Here is a 16662-nt window from a genome sequence, read left to right as displayed (position 1 = left end):
TCTCTATGGCAACCGGACCCTCTTCGGAGACCTCAGAAAAATATCTGGTTTTATAGGGGAGCAGCAGAGGGAAAAGGATTTCATAGTTCATCCAGAGTTTGAGTGGCTGTGGGGTGGAGCTGAAGTTGAGTCATTGCCATCAATGGTGACTCTGCTCTATTTTCATGGTCCAGAAGATTTTAAATGTGATGTGCAGTTGCACTTAAATTTAACAATGAGGATAGTGATTCCCATATTTTCTGCCACACACAATAATAAACAATTAAACCAGGTACTGGTTAAGTGACAGAACCAGTTGATCAGACTGGTGTAAACTATTTATTATCCAATGGACAGGGAGTTCTAATCTTCCTCTTCACGTTCAACTTCCCGCTTTTGCTGTGGAGGACAGTGAATGCCCACTTGTGAAGTGTGCTAAACGAAAGACAATTGTCCTTTCCAGGATTCATAATTATATTTCCAGTTCACAGCATTCTGTTTCTCTTTGTTTTCATTCCTGTCTTTCCTTTATCTGTTTGACTCATCTACGGTCAACCCCACCATCCCACCCCACCGTGGCTCACCCCCACTTGAACTTTACTCTGCATATCCAGCTGCTTTCACGTTACAGGAAAGGCCAGCACAGAAACCCCTCAACATCTGCATGTTGCTTTTAGCTCACCAAGTATATCCACGTGTTTCTGTTCCATTTGCCTGTTCGATACGAGACACAACAACTGGCCTGTTTGCTTGTTCAAGCATGTGGTTGCATAGTGGATCAGCGTGTCTAACATTCTGGATAACTTGCAGACAACGTAGGTAGTTATTGAATGATCACGCTAGCGAGAATGTAGCATCATTGTTACCTCCACCAAGGAGATAACGCCGTTTTTTCTTTGGGACCTGTGATTTGGTGTTTTGTCAGAAATAATGGTATCTTTCAAGTTATGTGTCAGATACAGATTTTTTTTACCCGGAAAAAAACATGATATTAGGACCTCATGTCTCATAATCGTTTTTTGATGTCAAACTTAAATGTTTTCAGTCAACAGCCAAAAGAAAATGGAATTGGCCTCACTGTTCCAATATTATTGGAGGCGAGTATATATGCAGTTTGGCATCATTGACGGTGAACTATATGGACCTGAACCAAATAAAGGTTGTTTGTCCTTGGTCTGTGCCTGTGCTCCCTGAGTGCCATTGTTGTTGTAACTATGAGCGCCAAAATTGCTTGTTTTTGCTTTCCACTCTTACTAACCGCAGTTGTCACTGTGGCTTGAAGAGCAAACTCTGTATTGTAAAGATTACCATAATTTAGAGCCACATTGCTTTGAGGGCCTATTTGTCAACCTATTACCCCGAATGTTCAACAAGTCCCGCACATCATGAAGTGTATCTAATGAGGTGTCTGTTGATGATACACTTTATTATTATTTCTTTACAAAGTACTCAAGTATGTCTACATCCACACAGATTTTGCTTAGTCTATCTTGGACTAACTTTGAGAATGACGAGAGTTACAGTATTACATCACTGACCAATGTTCCTAATCTACGATAGCTGTTTGGTAGTTTTTCTTTTGTTCGTGTTGAGCAATGAGATGATACAGTATTTCTCTTACAGTTTTTATACCAGTAATGACTGTTCAATCACACGAATATTACCCACTGATACTACACTGTATTTCCACCCAATGCAATATTGATTTTTGTTAGGCACTTACAATACCTGCACGTAAATATTACATCCATCAATTGGAACAGTGAAAATAAGTTTTGACAAGACTCACTCAATAGCTATCATGATTAAAGTTTTTCATGGCCAGTCCACTGTCTCCTGTTTCCTGGCCTCTGCTTGTGGCCCCTTTTGACACAGGGACAGGTCTGTCTGGCTCGAGCCAGAAAACAGGACCTTGCTTGACACATCAAGTTAAAGGTTGACTTTGCTACTCCCACAGGGCTTGTTCTGCCGGCGGAAAGCTCTTCAACCATGCATGGATGGGAAGGCCGTATAGACGATTTTATGTGTGCATGACTGTTGAGAGTTATGTAATGGAACGGACAAGCGCATATATATTTTCTTTGGCTTTTTTTTATATATACATTCATAAAATGGCTAAGATTGTCCAGTAGCTATCTATTAATTGAACCGTAAATAAAGGTATCAAGCGTGTTTTTAAATGCAGTCCTAATTGCCATTTATATAAGTCTATTAGCCAAATTCTACACCCAAGCATAGGTTCATTCAGCCAGTGAGGCAATCCAAATCAGAAGATTGGTGCTGCACTGCGTATCTAAACGAGTATCGCATTATCTATGAATTTATGGTAAACAATGGCCAGCATCAACCATATTGTCAACTGTGTAAGTTGTTAGTTGATCGGTCGTCTTTCAGTTGCTTGAGGCAGCTGTCACACATTCATGGGTAAAAGGATCGAAGTTGGATTGATGTTGCCTTCATAACAGATGTCCAGGGGGAGTTTGAAGACAAATTCAGTTTTAACAAAGGGCCTTGAATCCTTGCTGCTGTCTTAGACCATCTGACACAACACGTTTCACACCTTTTGTACTGTACTTTCATACTATCAGCTCAGCTACCCTATGTTTCATCTAAAACATATTGTATTGCCTGTCTGGCCTATTTATTTATTTGGGTAACAATATATTTTTGTTCTAACCGTACAAAAAGGTTATTGATATTTATACATCAGTCAACAGGTTGAGTTGACTTGGATAGTTTTTGACACAGTGTATAATCTTTCTTATACTTGGCAACTATTGTCAGAACTTTTTTGTTAAAATTTGTTTGGTTTTAAAGTATATATAGTCTTGTGATTTAAAAAAAAAAAAAGTGGGCTGTTGGCCTTGGCAGAGATGTGTGCGTCGAAAACTCTGCTCGTCTATTACATTTTCACAGCAGGAAAAAGCCGAACACTACTACAGTAGTCCTCCAAGATGGCAAGCGAAATATAGACCACATGACAGAATATTTATGGTTATTTTATATTGTGGCATGTGAACATTTCTGAGCCAGAAATCACTAAATATAGTACTGGTGCACATTTCCCATCACAGCCTCACTAAATGTACAGAGTAAGAGATTGTTAACCTATTGTTGTAAGCCCTGTTCTCCTTTCTTCACTATTTTATCCTAATATGAAGCGCATTGAAAAGACTCACTCCCAAGGTCTGGCTCCAGTACTCCTTGGGGTGGGTCCAGCGGTGTGGGAAGTCTATTGTAGTACGGTAACAAGTCCTTTGTGTGACATTTTCCTTGGCGTTGACATTCAGAGGGGAATAGGAAGATGGTCCTGCAGACGCCACTTTCTGTGACATGTGAAGGGAAAAGGTATTTAGAATGGGAGCCAAGGTATTTGAACGTGCACAAGGAAGGACATTTGCTCAGTACGTGACAAGGACACGCTATAGTGGAGCAGCTCTTTCATATTTCAGTATAGTATTAGACTATACATATGGTTGAATTTGTATCCACCATTTTCAAAAGTAGTAGCATTGTAAGAGGTGCAGGCTTGGAATATGTTGCTAAAATCAAAACGGACATATCTATCATATTCAAGTTATGATATTGAGTACCGGTGCCATTTGGCAAGCAGTGAACATGTGACAAGTCACTATCATATACTATGCCTTTCTTTTGCTCTTCATTGCAGATGAATCACAGAGAAACCGAGGTAAGGAACAAAGTGTGTGCAGTGGCTCTGACGGATTCGGCTCACAGCATGTGGCTGCAGGAGACCAGTAAAAGCACACAGGACTGGATGCAGCAGGTAAAATGTACGCATACACACACCAAAGTAAAAGTACAGAGGTGTCCACTTGCCAGTCACAACATTACGAGCACCTTTGCATTATAATGAGACCAGATTTCGAGATCAGAAGATATTAATGCTCATTTAATATTATATAATATACGGGGTTATATATTATTGACATTAACTCCAAAAGATTACATTTCATTCAAAAGATAATCTCTTCGCTTTAGCTTACCTTATTTTTGAAACCTGTTGTGTGCTTAATGAAGTGTCCAGTATGTTGTACAGTATATTGGTCCAGTAAATTCCATCATTTCTTGACCTGCAACACCTTCCTGACCTAAACCTGCACCACATTAGAACTCACGTGTAACAATTTTTTGCATTTGTTTTCCATCCTTAATGTCTGGACTGCCCTTCAATGTATGTCTTTGTTGACCCTCTTTGTGTTTATGAGAATGTGTGTGTGGTCAGTGTGCATGCATCTGTGTGTGCAAAAGCATGAGAGGTTCACTGCATAGACATATTCGCATTGGTGTATGCTTCATTTTTAGGAACTGTCTCGCCTGGTGTGACCTGTGCACCACTTTCAGCACCTGATCTCCCACAGTATGCACATACAGATGAGGACTAGCTTAAACCAGAACTGTTCAACAACAATGGTTGTTGCAAACACAAAACACGCACATGCATACCTTTTATTTGTAACCATCCCACTTTTAGATCCCTTGCCTTTTGAATGAGGGCAATGTACGTGTTGGTTTGAGTAGCGATATCCCTCTTGTCTTGCATTTCCTATATTTGATCTATCCAAGGGATGCACAGGGCACATTATAATTGGGATGTTAAACGATTTTCTATTTGTGATGATTACCCAGAACAATAGAACTAAAATCACTTTCGTTGTCCACTAGGAGGAGTGTGATGGGCAAAAATAAATTTCTTGGACTCATTAACCTAGTAAGTCTAATTACAATGTATTTATTTCTGCAATGCAACTATGCACTCTCTCTGGTCCAAGGCTAAAAAAAAAAAAAAAAGGAACATTGGAATGAGTTGGACATTTATTGATTTTTGATATTTGCTTTTTTTATGGGGCCATCAAACCGAATTTCAACAACGGCAGATATCCAGCATTGTGTGTTATTTCTGTGGGTTCTTTATTGCAAGAGAAGCTTTGTTTGATGATGGGCATCTTTTATCATCCACACCATTCAACTTCTTCCAAACCCTTTTGGTGCTGAATTATTTCAGATGGACTCTAACGATGTAAAAAAAAGTAAATAAATAAATGAATAAATTTTAAAAAGCTGCATTGACCAAAGTCAACTTAACTTTACTGCTCACTGTAAACAGGGTTTTAGATGATTCTTTTATCAATTCTCACTCAACAGCCTGTATTATCCATCCATTTTCTGAGCCGCTTCTCCTCACTAGGGTCGCGGGCGTGCTGGAGCCTATCCAGCTATCATCAGGCAGGAGGCGGGGTACACTCTGAACTGGTTGCCAGCCAATCGCAGGGCACATATAAACAAACAACCATTCGCACTCACATTCACACCTATTTAGAGTTGTCAATTAACCTACCCAGCCTGTATTAATGTTCTCTAAATAAAAAATTTGATTGAATACATGCATTTTTAATAGGTGTTTTGACTTTATTAATATTGTAGACACATTACACTAACGTAGACACACACATATACAGTGGGTACGGAAGGTTTTCAGACCCCCTTAAATTTTTCACTTTTTGTTATATTGCAGGCATTTGTTAAAATAATTTAAGTTAATTTTTTTCCCTCATTAATCTACACAGCCCTATGGGGGGCACAAGTCAGTGCAAACTGTAGGCCGGTCCCAAGCCCGGATAAATGCAGAGGGTTGCGTCAGGAAGGGCATCCGGCTTAAAACCTTGCCAAACAAATTTGAGCGTTCATCCAAAGAATTCCATACCGGATCGGTCGTGGCCCGGGTTAACAACGTCCGCCACCGGCGCCGTCAACCTGCAGGGCGCTGTTGGAAATTCAGCTACTGTGGGTCGAAGTCAAAGAAGAAGAAGAAGAGGTGGAAAGCGGGTTCTTCGGCAGAAAGAGAAGAGGAAAACACAGAGCCTAGAACTGAATGTGGGGACTTTGAATGTTGGGACTATGACAGGAAAATCTCGGGAGTTGGTTGACATGATGATTAGGAGAAAGGTTGATATATTGTGTGTCCAGGAGACCAGGTGGAAAGGCAGTAAGGCTAGAAGTTTAGGGGCAGGGTTTAAATTATTTTACCATGGTGTAGATGGGAAGAGAAATGGAGTCGGGGTTATTTTAAAAGAAGAGTTGGCTAAGAATGTCTTGGAGGTGAAAAGAGTATCAGATCGAGTGATGAGGCTGAAATTTGAAATTGAGGGTGTTATGTGTAATGTGATTAGTGGCTATACCCCACAGGTAGGATGTGACCTAGAGGTGAAAGAGAAATTCTGGAAGGAGCTAGATGATGTAGTTCTGAGCATCCCAGACAGAGAGAGAGTCGTAATTGGTGCAGATTGTAATGGACATGTTGGTGAAGGTAATAGGGGTGATGAAGAAGTGATGGGTAAGTACGGCATCCAGGAAAGGAACTTGGAGGGACAGATGGTGGTAGACTTTGCAACAAGGATGGAAATGGCTGTAGTGAACACTTTTTTCCAGAAGAGGCACGAACATAGGGTGACCTACAAGAGCGGAGGTAGAAGCACACAGGTGGATTACATCTTGTGCAGACGATGTAATCTGAAGGAGGTTACCAACTGTAAGGTAGTGGTAGGGGAGAGTGTGGCTAGACAGCATAGGATGGTGGTGTGTAAGATGACTCTGGTGGTGGGGAGGAAAATTAGGAAGACAAAGGCAGAGAAGAGAACCATGTGGTGGAAGCTGAGACAGGACGAGTGTTGTGCAGCTTTTCGGGAAGAGGTGATACAGGCTCTCGGTGGACGGGAAGAGCTTCCAGAAGACTGGACCACTGCAGCCAAGGTGATCAGAGAAGCAGGCAGGAGAGTACTTGGTGTATCTTCTGGCAGGAAAGGAGAGAAGGAGACTTGGTGGTGGAACCTCACAGTACAGGAAATCATACAAGGAAAACGGTTAGCTAAGAAGAAGTGGGACACTGAGAGGACCGAGGAGAGGCGAAAGGAATACATTGAGATGCGACACAGGGCAAAGGTAGAGGTGGCAAAGGCAAAACAAGAGGCATATGATGACATGTATGGCAGGTTGGACACTAAAGAAGGAGAAAAGGATCTATACAGGCTGGCCAGACAGAGGGATAGAGATGGGAAGGATGTGCAGCAGGTTAGGGTGATTAAGGATAGAGATGGAAATATGTTGACTGGTGCCAGCAGTGTGCTAGGTAGATGGAAAGAATACTTCGAGGAGTTGATGAATGAGGAAAATGATAGAGAAGGGAGAGTAGAAGAGGCAAGTGTGGTGGACCAGGAAGTGGCAATGATTAGTAAGGGGGAAGCTAGAAAGGCATTAAAGAGAATGAAAAATGGAAAGGCAGTTGGTCCTGATGACATTCCTGTGGAGGTATGGAAGCATCTAGGAGAGGTGGCTGTGGAGTTTTTGACCAGCTTGTTCAATAGAATTCTAGTGCGTGAGAAGATGCCTGAGGAATGGAGGAAAAGTGTACTGGTGCCCATTTTTAAGAACAAAGGTGATGTGCAGAGCTGTGGCAACTATAGAGGAATAAAGTTGATGAGCCACACAATGAAGTTATGGGAAAGAGTAGTGGAGGCTAGACTCAGGACAGAAGTGAGTATTTGCGAGCAACAGTATGGTTTCATGCCTAGAAAGAGTACCACAGATGCATTATTTGCCTTGAGGATGTTGATGGAAAAGTACAGAGAAGGTCAGAAGGAGCTACATTGTGTCTTTGTAGATCTAGAGAAAGCCTATGACAGAGTACCCAGAGAGGAACTGTGGTACTGCATGCGGAAGTCTGGAGTGGCAGAGAAGTATGTGAGAATAATACAGGACATGTATGAGGGCAGCAGAACAGCGGGGAGGTGTGCTGTCGGTGTGACAGAAGAATTTACGGTGGATGTGGGACTGCATCAGGGATCAGCCCTGAGCCCCTTCCTTTTTGCAGTGGTGATGGATAGGCTGACAGATGAGGTTAGACTGGAATCCCCGTGGACCATGATGTTTGCAGATGACATTGTGATCTGCAGTGAAAGCAGGGAGCAGCTGGAGGAACAGTTAGAAAGATGGAGGCATGCACTGGAAAGAAGAGGAATGAAGATTAGCCGAAGTAAAACAGAATATATGTGCATGAATGAGAGGGGTGGTGGGGGAAGAATGAGGCTACAGGGAGAAGAGATGGCAAGGGTAGAGGACTTTAAATACTTGGGGTCAACCGTCCAGAGCAATGGTGAGTGTGGTCAGGAAGTGAAGAAACGGGTCCAAGCAGGTTGGAACGGGTGGAGGAAGGTGTCAGGTGTGTTATGTGACAGAAGAGTCTCTGCTAGGATGAAGGGCAAAGTTTATAAAACAGTGGTGAGGCCAGCCATGATGTACGGATTAGAGACAGTGGCACTGAAGAGAAAACAGGAAGCAGAGCTGGAGGTGGCGGAAATGAAGATGTTGAGGTTCGCTCTCGGAGTGACCAGGTTGGATAAAATTAGAAATGAGCTCATCAGAGGGACAGCCAAGGTTCGATGTTTTGGAGACAAAGTTAGAGAGAGCAGACTTCAATGGTTTGGACACGTCCAGAGGAGAGAGAGTGAGTATATTGGTAGAAGGATGATGAGGATGGAGCTGCCAGGCAAGAGAGCTAGAGGAAGACCAAAGAGAAGGTTGATGGATGTCGTGAGGGAAGACATGAGGGCAGTTGGTGTTCGAGAGGAGGATGCAGGAGATAGGCTCTCATGGAAAAGGATGACGCGCTGTGGCGACCCCTAACGGGACAAGCCGAAAGGAAAAGAAGAAGAAGAAGAAGATTAATCTACACACAGCATCCCATATTGACAGAAAAAAAAAACGAAATTTTTGCTGATTTATTAAAAAAGAATAACTGAAATATCACACAGCCATAAGTATTCAGACCCTTAGCTGTGACACTCATATATTTAACTTGGGTGCTGTTCTTCTGATCATCCTTAAAAATGGTTCTACACCTTCATTGGAGTCCAGCTGTGTTTGATTATACTGATTGGACTTGATTAGGAAAGCCACACAACTGTCTATATAAGACCTTACAACTCACAGTGCATGTCAGAGCAAATGACAATCATGAGGTCAAAGGAACTGCCTGAAGAGCTCAGAGACAGAATTGTGGCAAGGCACAGAGGTGGCCAAGGTTACAATTTTTTTTTGCTGCAATTAAGGTTCCTAAGAGCACAGTGGCCTCCATAATCCTGAAATTTAAGATGTTTAGGATGACCAGAACCCTTCCTAGAGCTGGCCGTCCGGCCAAACTGAGCAATTGGGGGAGAAGAGCCTTGGTGAGAGAGGTAAAGAAGAACCCAAAGATCACTGTGGTTGAGCTCCAGAGATGCAGTCGGGAGATGGGAGAAAGTTCTAGAAAGTCAACCATCACTGCAGCCTCCACCAGTCGGGCTTTATGGCAGAGTGACCCTTACAGAAGCCTCTCCTCAGTGCCAGACACATGAAAGCCCGCATGGAGTTGGCTAAAAAAACACCTGAAGGACTCCAAGATGGTGAGAAATAAGATTATCTGGTCTGATGAGACCAAAATAGGAATTGTTGGCCTTACTTCTAAGTGGTATGTTTGGAGAAAACCAGGCACTGCTCATCACCTGTCCAAATACAATCCCAACAGTGAAGCATGTTGTTGGCAGCATCATGCTGTGGGGGTGTTTTTCAGCTGCAGGGACAGGGAAGACTGGTTTCAATCGAAGAAAAGATGAATGCGGCCAAGTACAGGGATATCCTGTAACCTTCTCCAGAGTGCTCAGAGCTTCAGACTGGGCCAACGGTTCACTTTAATAAAAGACAATGACCCTAAGCACACAGCTAAAATACTGAAGGAGTGGCTTCAGAACAACTCTGTGACTGTCTTTGAATGGCCCAGCCAGAGCCCTGACTTAAACCCAATTGAGCATCTATGGAAAGACCTGAAAATGGCTGCCCACCAACGTTCACCATCCAACCTGACAGAACTGGAGAGGATCTGCTAGGAGGAATGGCAGATGATCCCCAAATCCAGGTGTGAAAAACTTATTGCATCATTCCCAAAAAGACTCGTGGCTGTATTAGCTCAAAAGGTTTTACTTTACTGCTTTTACTAAATACGGAGCAAAGGGTATGCATACTTATGGCTGTGTGATATTTCAGTTTTCATTTTTTAATAAATCGGCAAAAATGTCAACAATTCCGTTTTTTTTCAATGAATATGGGGTGCTGTGTGTACATTAAACCAAAAAATTGAACTTAAATGGTTTTAGTAAATGGCTGCAATATTAAAAAGAGTGAAAAATTGAAGGGGGTCTGAATACTTTCCGTACCCACTGTATATATTAGGCTTTGCACGATCAGGATTTTTGGGGCCGATCACCAAGGGCAAGTTTAAAAAAACGATAACCGATCCGATCACAAGATGGAGCAATGTGTCTATTTACATGACTTGTTCATTTATCGTATATACTGGTGTTCTGTAGACTGAGTATCTTCAAAATTGTTCTCTAGCATTTTAGACAAAAGTTAAAACATCAACGACCGGTAGGGGGCATTCAAGGATTGGCCACTGACATATAAGTTTTGGTCAAATCAACATCACAACATGACAGAAATAATGGGTCCTAACTTACTGTGTTTAAATTACTTTGTTACTGTGCACAAACTGCAAATAACTTAGATGTTGTTTGTCTGAAACACCGCAAAATAGTCCCATAGCGACGACGTGTTTTTTCACTGACAAAATTGAAAAAAAACTTTTTGGGCCATCAGATAGTTACAGTACTACGCCACAAGACATGTGACATGGCTAAAAATAAACTAGCTTTTGGATTCATACGCTACGGCGACGCAGAGGAACCGATCGATGACATCATTGATCGGATTGGGAAATTATGACTTGAAAGCCGATCAGCATAAAATGCTAATTATCGTCCGATACTGATCAAACCGATCAGATCGGTGTAAAGTCTAATATATATGTGTACACACAAAGTTAGTTATTCGGCTTTCAGGTCAAATCGAGCATGAGCCTCAAATGCTCTGAAACCTTAATGAACTTCATTTGACCTTGTCTAAACTTATGAATGCAGGTGTTCCCTGTTTCAGTACTTTTTGCTTACTGTTCTCTAACAAGGGGCTAAAACAGCTCAAACAGTACCTCGCCATTCCTCGGCTTCAAACAAGACATTCTCAGAGTGTCACAGAGTGCCATCAGCTGGTTGTAACAGAGATACAGAGAGACTGGAAGAGTCACAGAAAGGCATGGAAGTGGATAGCTTTGTAAATATATTGGTCAATTAATGGATCAAGCTGTTTTTCATAGAACAAGGAACTATGCAAAAGATACTGAAACATTGAAGCATTGAACATTCAAAAGTACAATCTTCACCTTTGTTCCATTCCACCAAAGGCTCACTGTGACATGCTGTGGTATTGGTTTGAGGGTTTTTTACCATCATTCCATGTGCTGTGTAATTGCATATCCACTAATAAACACACATAGAGACACCAAAAGTAACACACCCCTCTCAGGTACACCGCTTCAACAACCCAAACGCAGTTGGATCTGCAATGTGAACTGTGTAGGCGTTGTCACTGTGATCGGAGACCCACACGCACACATACACACTGGTAGTGCAGCACAGATGGTGCTTCACACCACAGAGTGAAGCTTGCAGTGACCCTTGATAATGCTCAGGGTGTTGTATAAATATGGGTGCCCACAACAGTGGGTGCATGTGAGGTCGGGGCAGCCCAGCAGTACACTGCTCTGTTCTCCTCGGACAGAGATAATTCCCTCCCTCCGAGGTCAGAGAGGTCACTGGATGGTGAGGAGGAGAGGGGAGTAAAGAGGAGGTGTTGGGATTTAGAGATCAGCGCCCGCTGGGTTGGGTTGTATGGACCAAATGGTTCAGATGAGGGGCAAATGACGTCATTGCAATGACAGACAAAACACAATCTAAAGGAGAGTGAATACCACATAGAAGGTACAGACAAAGGTTGAGGATACAGAGAAAGTTCCATTGACTAAGACAGAAAATAATAAACATTCAATTTAAATCCCTTAAAGTGCTAACTGGAAAGGACAAAGGATGGTAAAGAAAATCCGACTAGTAGGATAGTGATGCAGATGGACTATAGGAGATGAAGAGATGTATGTGGAGAAAGATGCGTCGTCCAGTAAACACTAGCGTGCGTGCGTGTTTGTGTGTGTGCTGTTACTGTGTGTGTTGTGTGTGTCTGTGTCTGAGAGAGAGAGAGCGAAAGAGAGAGAGAAATGTGAATGATGGTGTACAGCTGGCAGCCTGTCATAGTCTCCAAGGTGTCTCCTGTCACAGTACTGGCCTGCTGTCACACTCTAGTGGCCTGCCTAGAGCTTATATGAACACACACACATACACACACACAGTACACTATAATCATGAATAAACCATCCTAATCCATACCTGTAGAGAGCAAGTGGAGAAGATTAGAATGGGTCGGACAAGAGCGCAAGACAGACAACTTTCTGAGAAGTTGGTAGTTGACAGCTGTGTTAAGGGTTTGGAGACTTTTGTACAGTTAGTGCAGTAGCACGCAACTCAGTCCGGTTTGTTTGTGCAGAAACGGAATCACTAGAATGGGAGTAGGTGTATGCACACACATTGTATAAAAGCTACACGGTTTTGAGTCGCTAACTCTGTTGCACTCCTTCTAGCTTGTGTTTATACATTGTACATGGTTTAGTTTCAATATGCATGCTGAAGACATAAATATCAAAACTATTTCTAAAGTAGTAGTCAATTTCTGGCTCCTAAAGCCCAGTTTTAACTACATTATCATCTGGTATAGTAAACAGTGTTTTAATTGATCTGTACTGTATCTCTTTTGGCACTCTGCATTGTGATACCAAGTGCAATTGTATAGTGTATAAAAGATGGCTCTAAACCCTAGGGCTGCAAAAATTATTCTAATAACTCGAATGATTCGATTACAAAAAGTGTCAAAACAAAATTAAGATTTTTATCATCATCATCATTGATCATATCTTCACACGGACTAATGTTACTGCAGTCTAACGTAGAAATAAGCTCAAGCCTGGAGGTAAGAGTGCATAAAAGACAGAGACTGTCCAGAATTTGGGTTCGTTACACACTTACTGGCTGACACAACTGCATGTTAGTTAACATAATATAGCCTACGGCCGCTAGGTAGAATGAAATGTAATCCCCCTACAGGTGGTCAAGGATAGATACAGTGGGGGACTTTCAATCACTTTATTGAACAAACGGTAACATAATAAACATAACAAGCGCATTCATACACTAGCTGCATAGCCACAACTGACGGCTAATGGTTAGCCAATCAACCGCCAGGGGCTTACCTGAGCCAACAACAGCCAATTGTTGTTGGCTGTTGCAATCTTCTCTCTCTACACGAACGACTGCACCTCAGTGAACCCGACTGTCAAACTCCTGAAGTTTGCAGATGACACCACTGTCATCGGCCTCATCAAGGACGACGAGTCTGCATATCGACAGGAAGCGGAGCGGCTGGAGCTGTGGTGCGGCCGACACAACCTGGAGCTGAACACGCTCAAGACTGTAGAGATGATCGTGGACTTCAGGAGGCATCCTTCGCCACAGCTGCCCCTCACGTTGTCCAGCTGCCTTGTGTCAACCGTCGAGACCTTCAAGTTCCTGGGAATTACAATCTCCCAGGACCTGAAGTGGGCGACCAACATCAACTCCGTCCTCAAAAAGGCCCAGCAGAGGATGTACTTCCTGCGGCTTCTGAGAAAGCACGGCCTGCCACCGGAGCTGCTGAGACAGTTCTACACAGCGGTCATCGAATCAGTCCTGTGTTCTTCCATCACAGTCTGGTTTGGTGCTGCTACAAAAAAGGACAAACTCCGACTGCAACAGACAATCAAAACTGCTGAAAGGATTGTCGGTACCCCCCTACCCACCCTTGAGGACTTGCACGCTGCCAGAACTAAGACAAGGGCGTGCAAAATCCTCTCGGACCCTCCCCACCCCGGTCACCAGCTCTTCCAGCTCCTTCCCTCAGGTAGGCGCTACCGATCAATGCAAACTAGAACTAGTAGACATTCCAACAGCTTCTTCCCTCTTGCAATCAACTTCTTAAACAGCTAACCTACAATTCCATTACAACAAGCTGGCAATTTTTTGACTTGAGTTCGTTGTCACATTTCTGTGGGGCCAATTATGCATTACTCGTGCACTCGCTGTAGTTGTCTCGCCATGCTGCACTATTTGCATATACTGGCCACTCATGCCAGAGTAGCATCTGCTCCATTTCACACTGATTGAGGAGTATCTGTAACATTTGCACAACCATTGTCCCAGATTATCGCACTACTCGTCACTTTAAAGTTTCAGCGCCCTTTGCACAATGGTCATTGCACCGGACTATTGCGATATTAGTCATTCGAACTGCTCTAAGTGCTGGAGGACTCTGCATCTTTTTGCACAATGGTCATTGCACCGGACTATTGCGATATTAGTCATTCGAACTGCTCTAAGTGCTGGAGGACTCTGCATCTTTTTGCACAATTGTTTTTTGTCAATGTCTTTATGTCTCCAAAGTGTTCTGTAAATTGACTGTCTGTTGTACTAGAGCGGCTCCAACTACCGGAGACAAATTCCTTGTGTGTTTTGGACATACTTGGCAAATAAATATGATTCTGATTCTGATTCTATACTCTCATTTGCTGACTCCCATGTTACTCACCAGGCCGGCTCCACCTTTTAAAGACACACACATTCAAAGCCACAGATACTATAGTGTAGAACATGAGGATGGCAACTTGAGTTGTACAAAAATAATACCTGCACCTCATGCTTACTTAGTATTGGTGTTGTTTAATAATGCAAACCACATTTTTATGCAATTACTCAAATATTCGATGAGAAGTTTGGTACAAAAATGTATTCAGAAATTATTAGACAGCCCCAGCCCTACTAAATGCATCTATCAGATTTCCTCCACTGGTCTGAGTCCATGATGTGGAGCAGTCGAAGCAGGGAAGCACGGACTTCCCCATCTCTAACCATTCCTCCAGCTCCCGAGAGAGGAAATCAAGACCTTCTCAGGCTGTAGTCTCTCCTAGGTGTGCCCCAAAGCCTCCTCCCAGGGAGGCAACTAGGCATCCATAGTAGATGCCCAAGCTCCTCTGGTCTCTCTCCATGTGTAGAAGCAGGAGCTGTTACTGTATGTGTTATACCGGGGGCTCACTCTGGAGCCAGCCTTGGAGTGCAGACATACCTGGCACCATCCCTCCATGGATCCAACACACACAGGGAGAATCATAGCGGTCGGCTGCAATATTAACTGGGCACTTGTCTTCAGTTGTTGAATCTGGTTCTTAGCAGCTAAGCCACAGTCCGTTCAACAAGATCAATAGGTAATCCTCATGTTTGTCAATCAAATTGTATTTGTGTTGCAATAAACAGCCACATGCCAACAAAAAGAAACTGCTGGTCCTCCTTTATTATCCTATGTTTACTGTCATCTCCAATGCTTGTAAAAATACAGTATTTCTAGGTTCAGACAACCTTCTTCCTTTATAGTCAGATCACAATATTATATCTGAGGTTAACCATCTAGCTGAATGTGCATGTTTGTGTGCACATCTGAAATAATTCCAGACTGTCTGTCTAGGTGAATGGCGCCATTGATTGGTGGACTGGCGTTACTTGAAGCGATTATGCTATTCGTACGAGGCATGCAATGTTATGTGCCATCCTTTTGTCATGGCTCTCTAATCCCCGCCAGCAGGCTTTGCCTTTATGTGACGATGGTCTCCCACAGCACTGGTGCAGTGTGCATATGTGTGTGCAAGTATGTCAGTTCAGTTCAGTTTATTTTTGAAAGGGGACAATGCAATTTCATAAAACACATGAAGTACACATGGTTAAAAAAGCCAGAATTAGCCAGAAGGCTAGTTTTCATCTGTAGTCCCCTGGCCATGATGTAAAAAAGCAGTAAAATACATCTACAAGACATTATAATACAGGATACATAATCAAACTATACTATTAAGAGAGAATAAAACCATAATTTTTTTGATCATAACAAAAAGACAACATAACATACTTGTCTTTTAGTGTTGGCAGCTATAGGTGTTAACTAGCCACATTTTCAGTTTTTTTGTGAAGGCCTTGTATGTTGTAAGCAGTTTAACCTCCTTAGGTACTGAGTTCCACTCACCAGCGCTCCTCACTGACCAGGCTGACTTACTGAAAGTGCTCCTGCGCAGAGGAATGAGACAGTCACCTCTGACAGAGCCTCGAGTGACACGCTCAGAGCTGTTTCTTTGGCTGATGAACTCAGCCAGAGGAGCTGGGGCCAGATCATGCAGTACTTTATAAATCAAATTTAAATCTGCAAATATGTGAAGACGGTCCCAGTTTAAAAGACTGTATTTTTTTAAAATTGCACAGTGATGATAGTGCCTTGGTTTTTTATCCATCACTTTAATTACTTGTTTGTACAAAACTTCCAATGGTTTTTTTGCATTCTGACCAGCCTGGGACCAACTGGTTATGCAATAGTTAAAGTGACTAAGAATCATCGAATGCAGGTAAATTTTTGCAGCTTCAGTTGACATTTCATCCCGAATTGCACGAAAATTTGCGAGGTTTAATTTGATATTTTTACACAATTTGTCAATATGGGCTTTAAAGGAAAGCTGTGAATCAATTATTAACCCAAGATATTTGTATTGGCTGACAATTTGCATTT

The 16662-nt window shown here is 42.6% G+C and overlaps 1 protein-coding gene across 5 annotated transcripts in view; it reads left to right on the top strand.

Moving 5' to 3' along the window:
• Window positions 1-16662, top strand: part of arb2a (ARB2 cotranscriptional regulator A) — a 223235-nt gene that overhangs the window by 120262 nt on the left and 86311 nt on the right. For 4 of the 5 annotated variants that reach the window (XM_061767227.1, XM_061767224.1, XM_061767226.1 and 1 more), the window contains one exon: window positions 3650-3766. In XM_061767227.1, coding sequence (XP_061623211.1) covers window positions 3650-3766 — 117 coding nt within the window. Of the gene's footprint in view, window positions 1-3649; window positions 3774-16662 lie in introns of all 5 variants that reach the window. The other variant, XR_009787689.1, reaches the window with a different exon arrangement.

The sequence above is a fragment of the Phyllopteryx taeniolatus genome, chromosome 3 (assembly GCF_024500385.1).
Source record: "Phyllopteryx taeniolatus isolate TA_2022b chromosome 3, UOR_Ptae_1.2, whole genome shotgun sequence".
Classification (NCBI taxonomy): domain Eukaryota; kingdom Metazoa; phylum Chordata; class Actinopteri; order Syngnathiformes; family Syngnathidae; genus Phyllopteryx; species Phyllopteryx taeniolatus.
The sequence above is the reverse complement of the archived record's forward strand: the minus strand, read 5'-3'. Positions and strand labels throughout refer to the sequence as shown.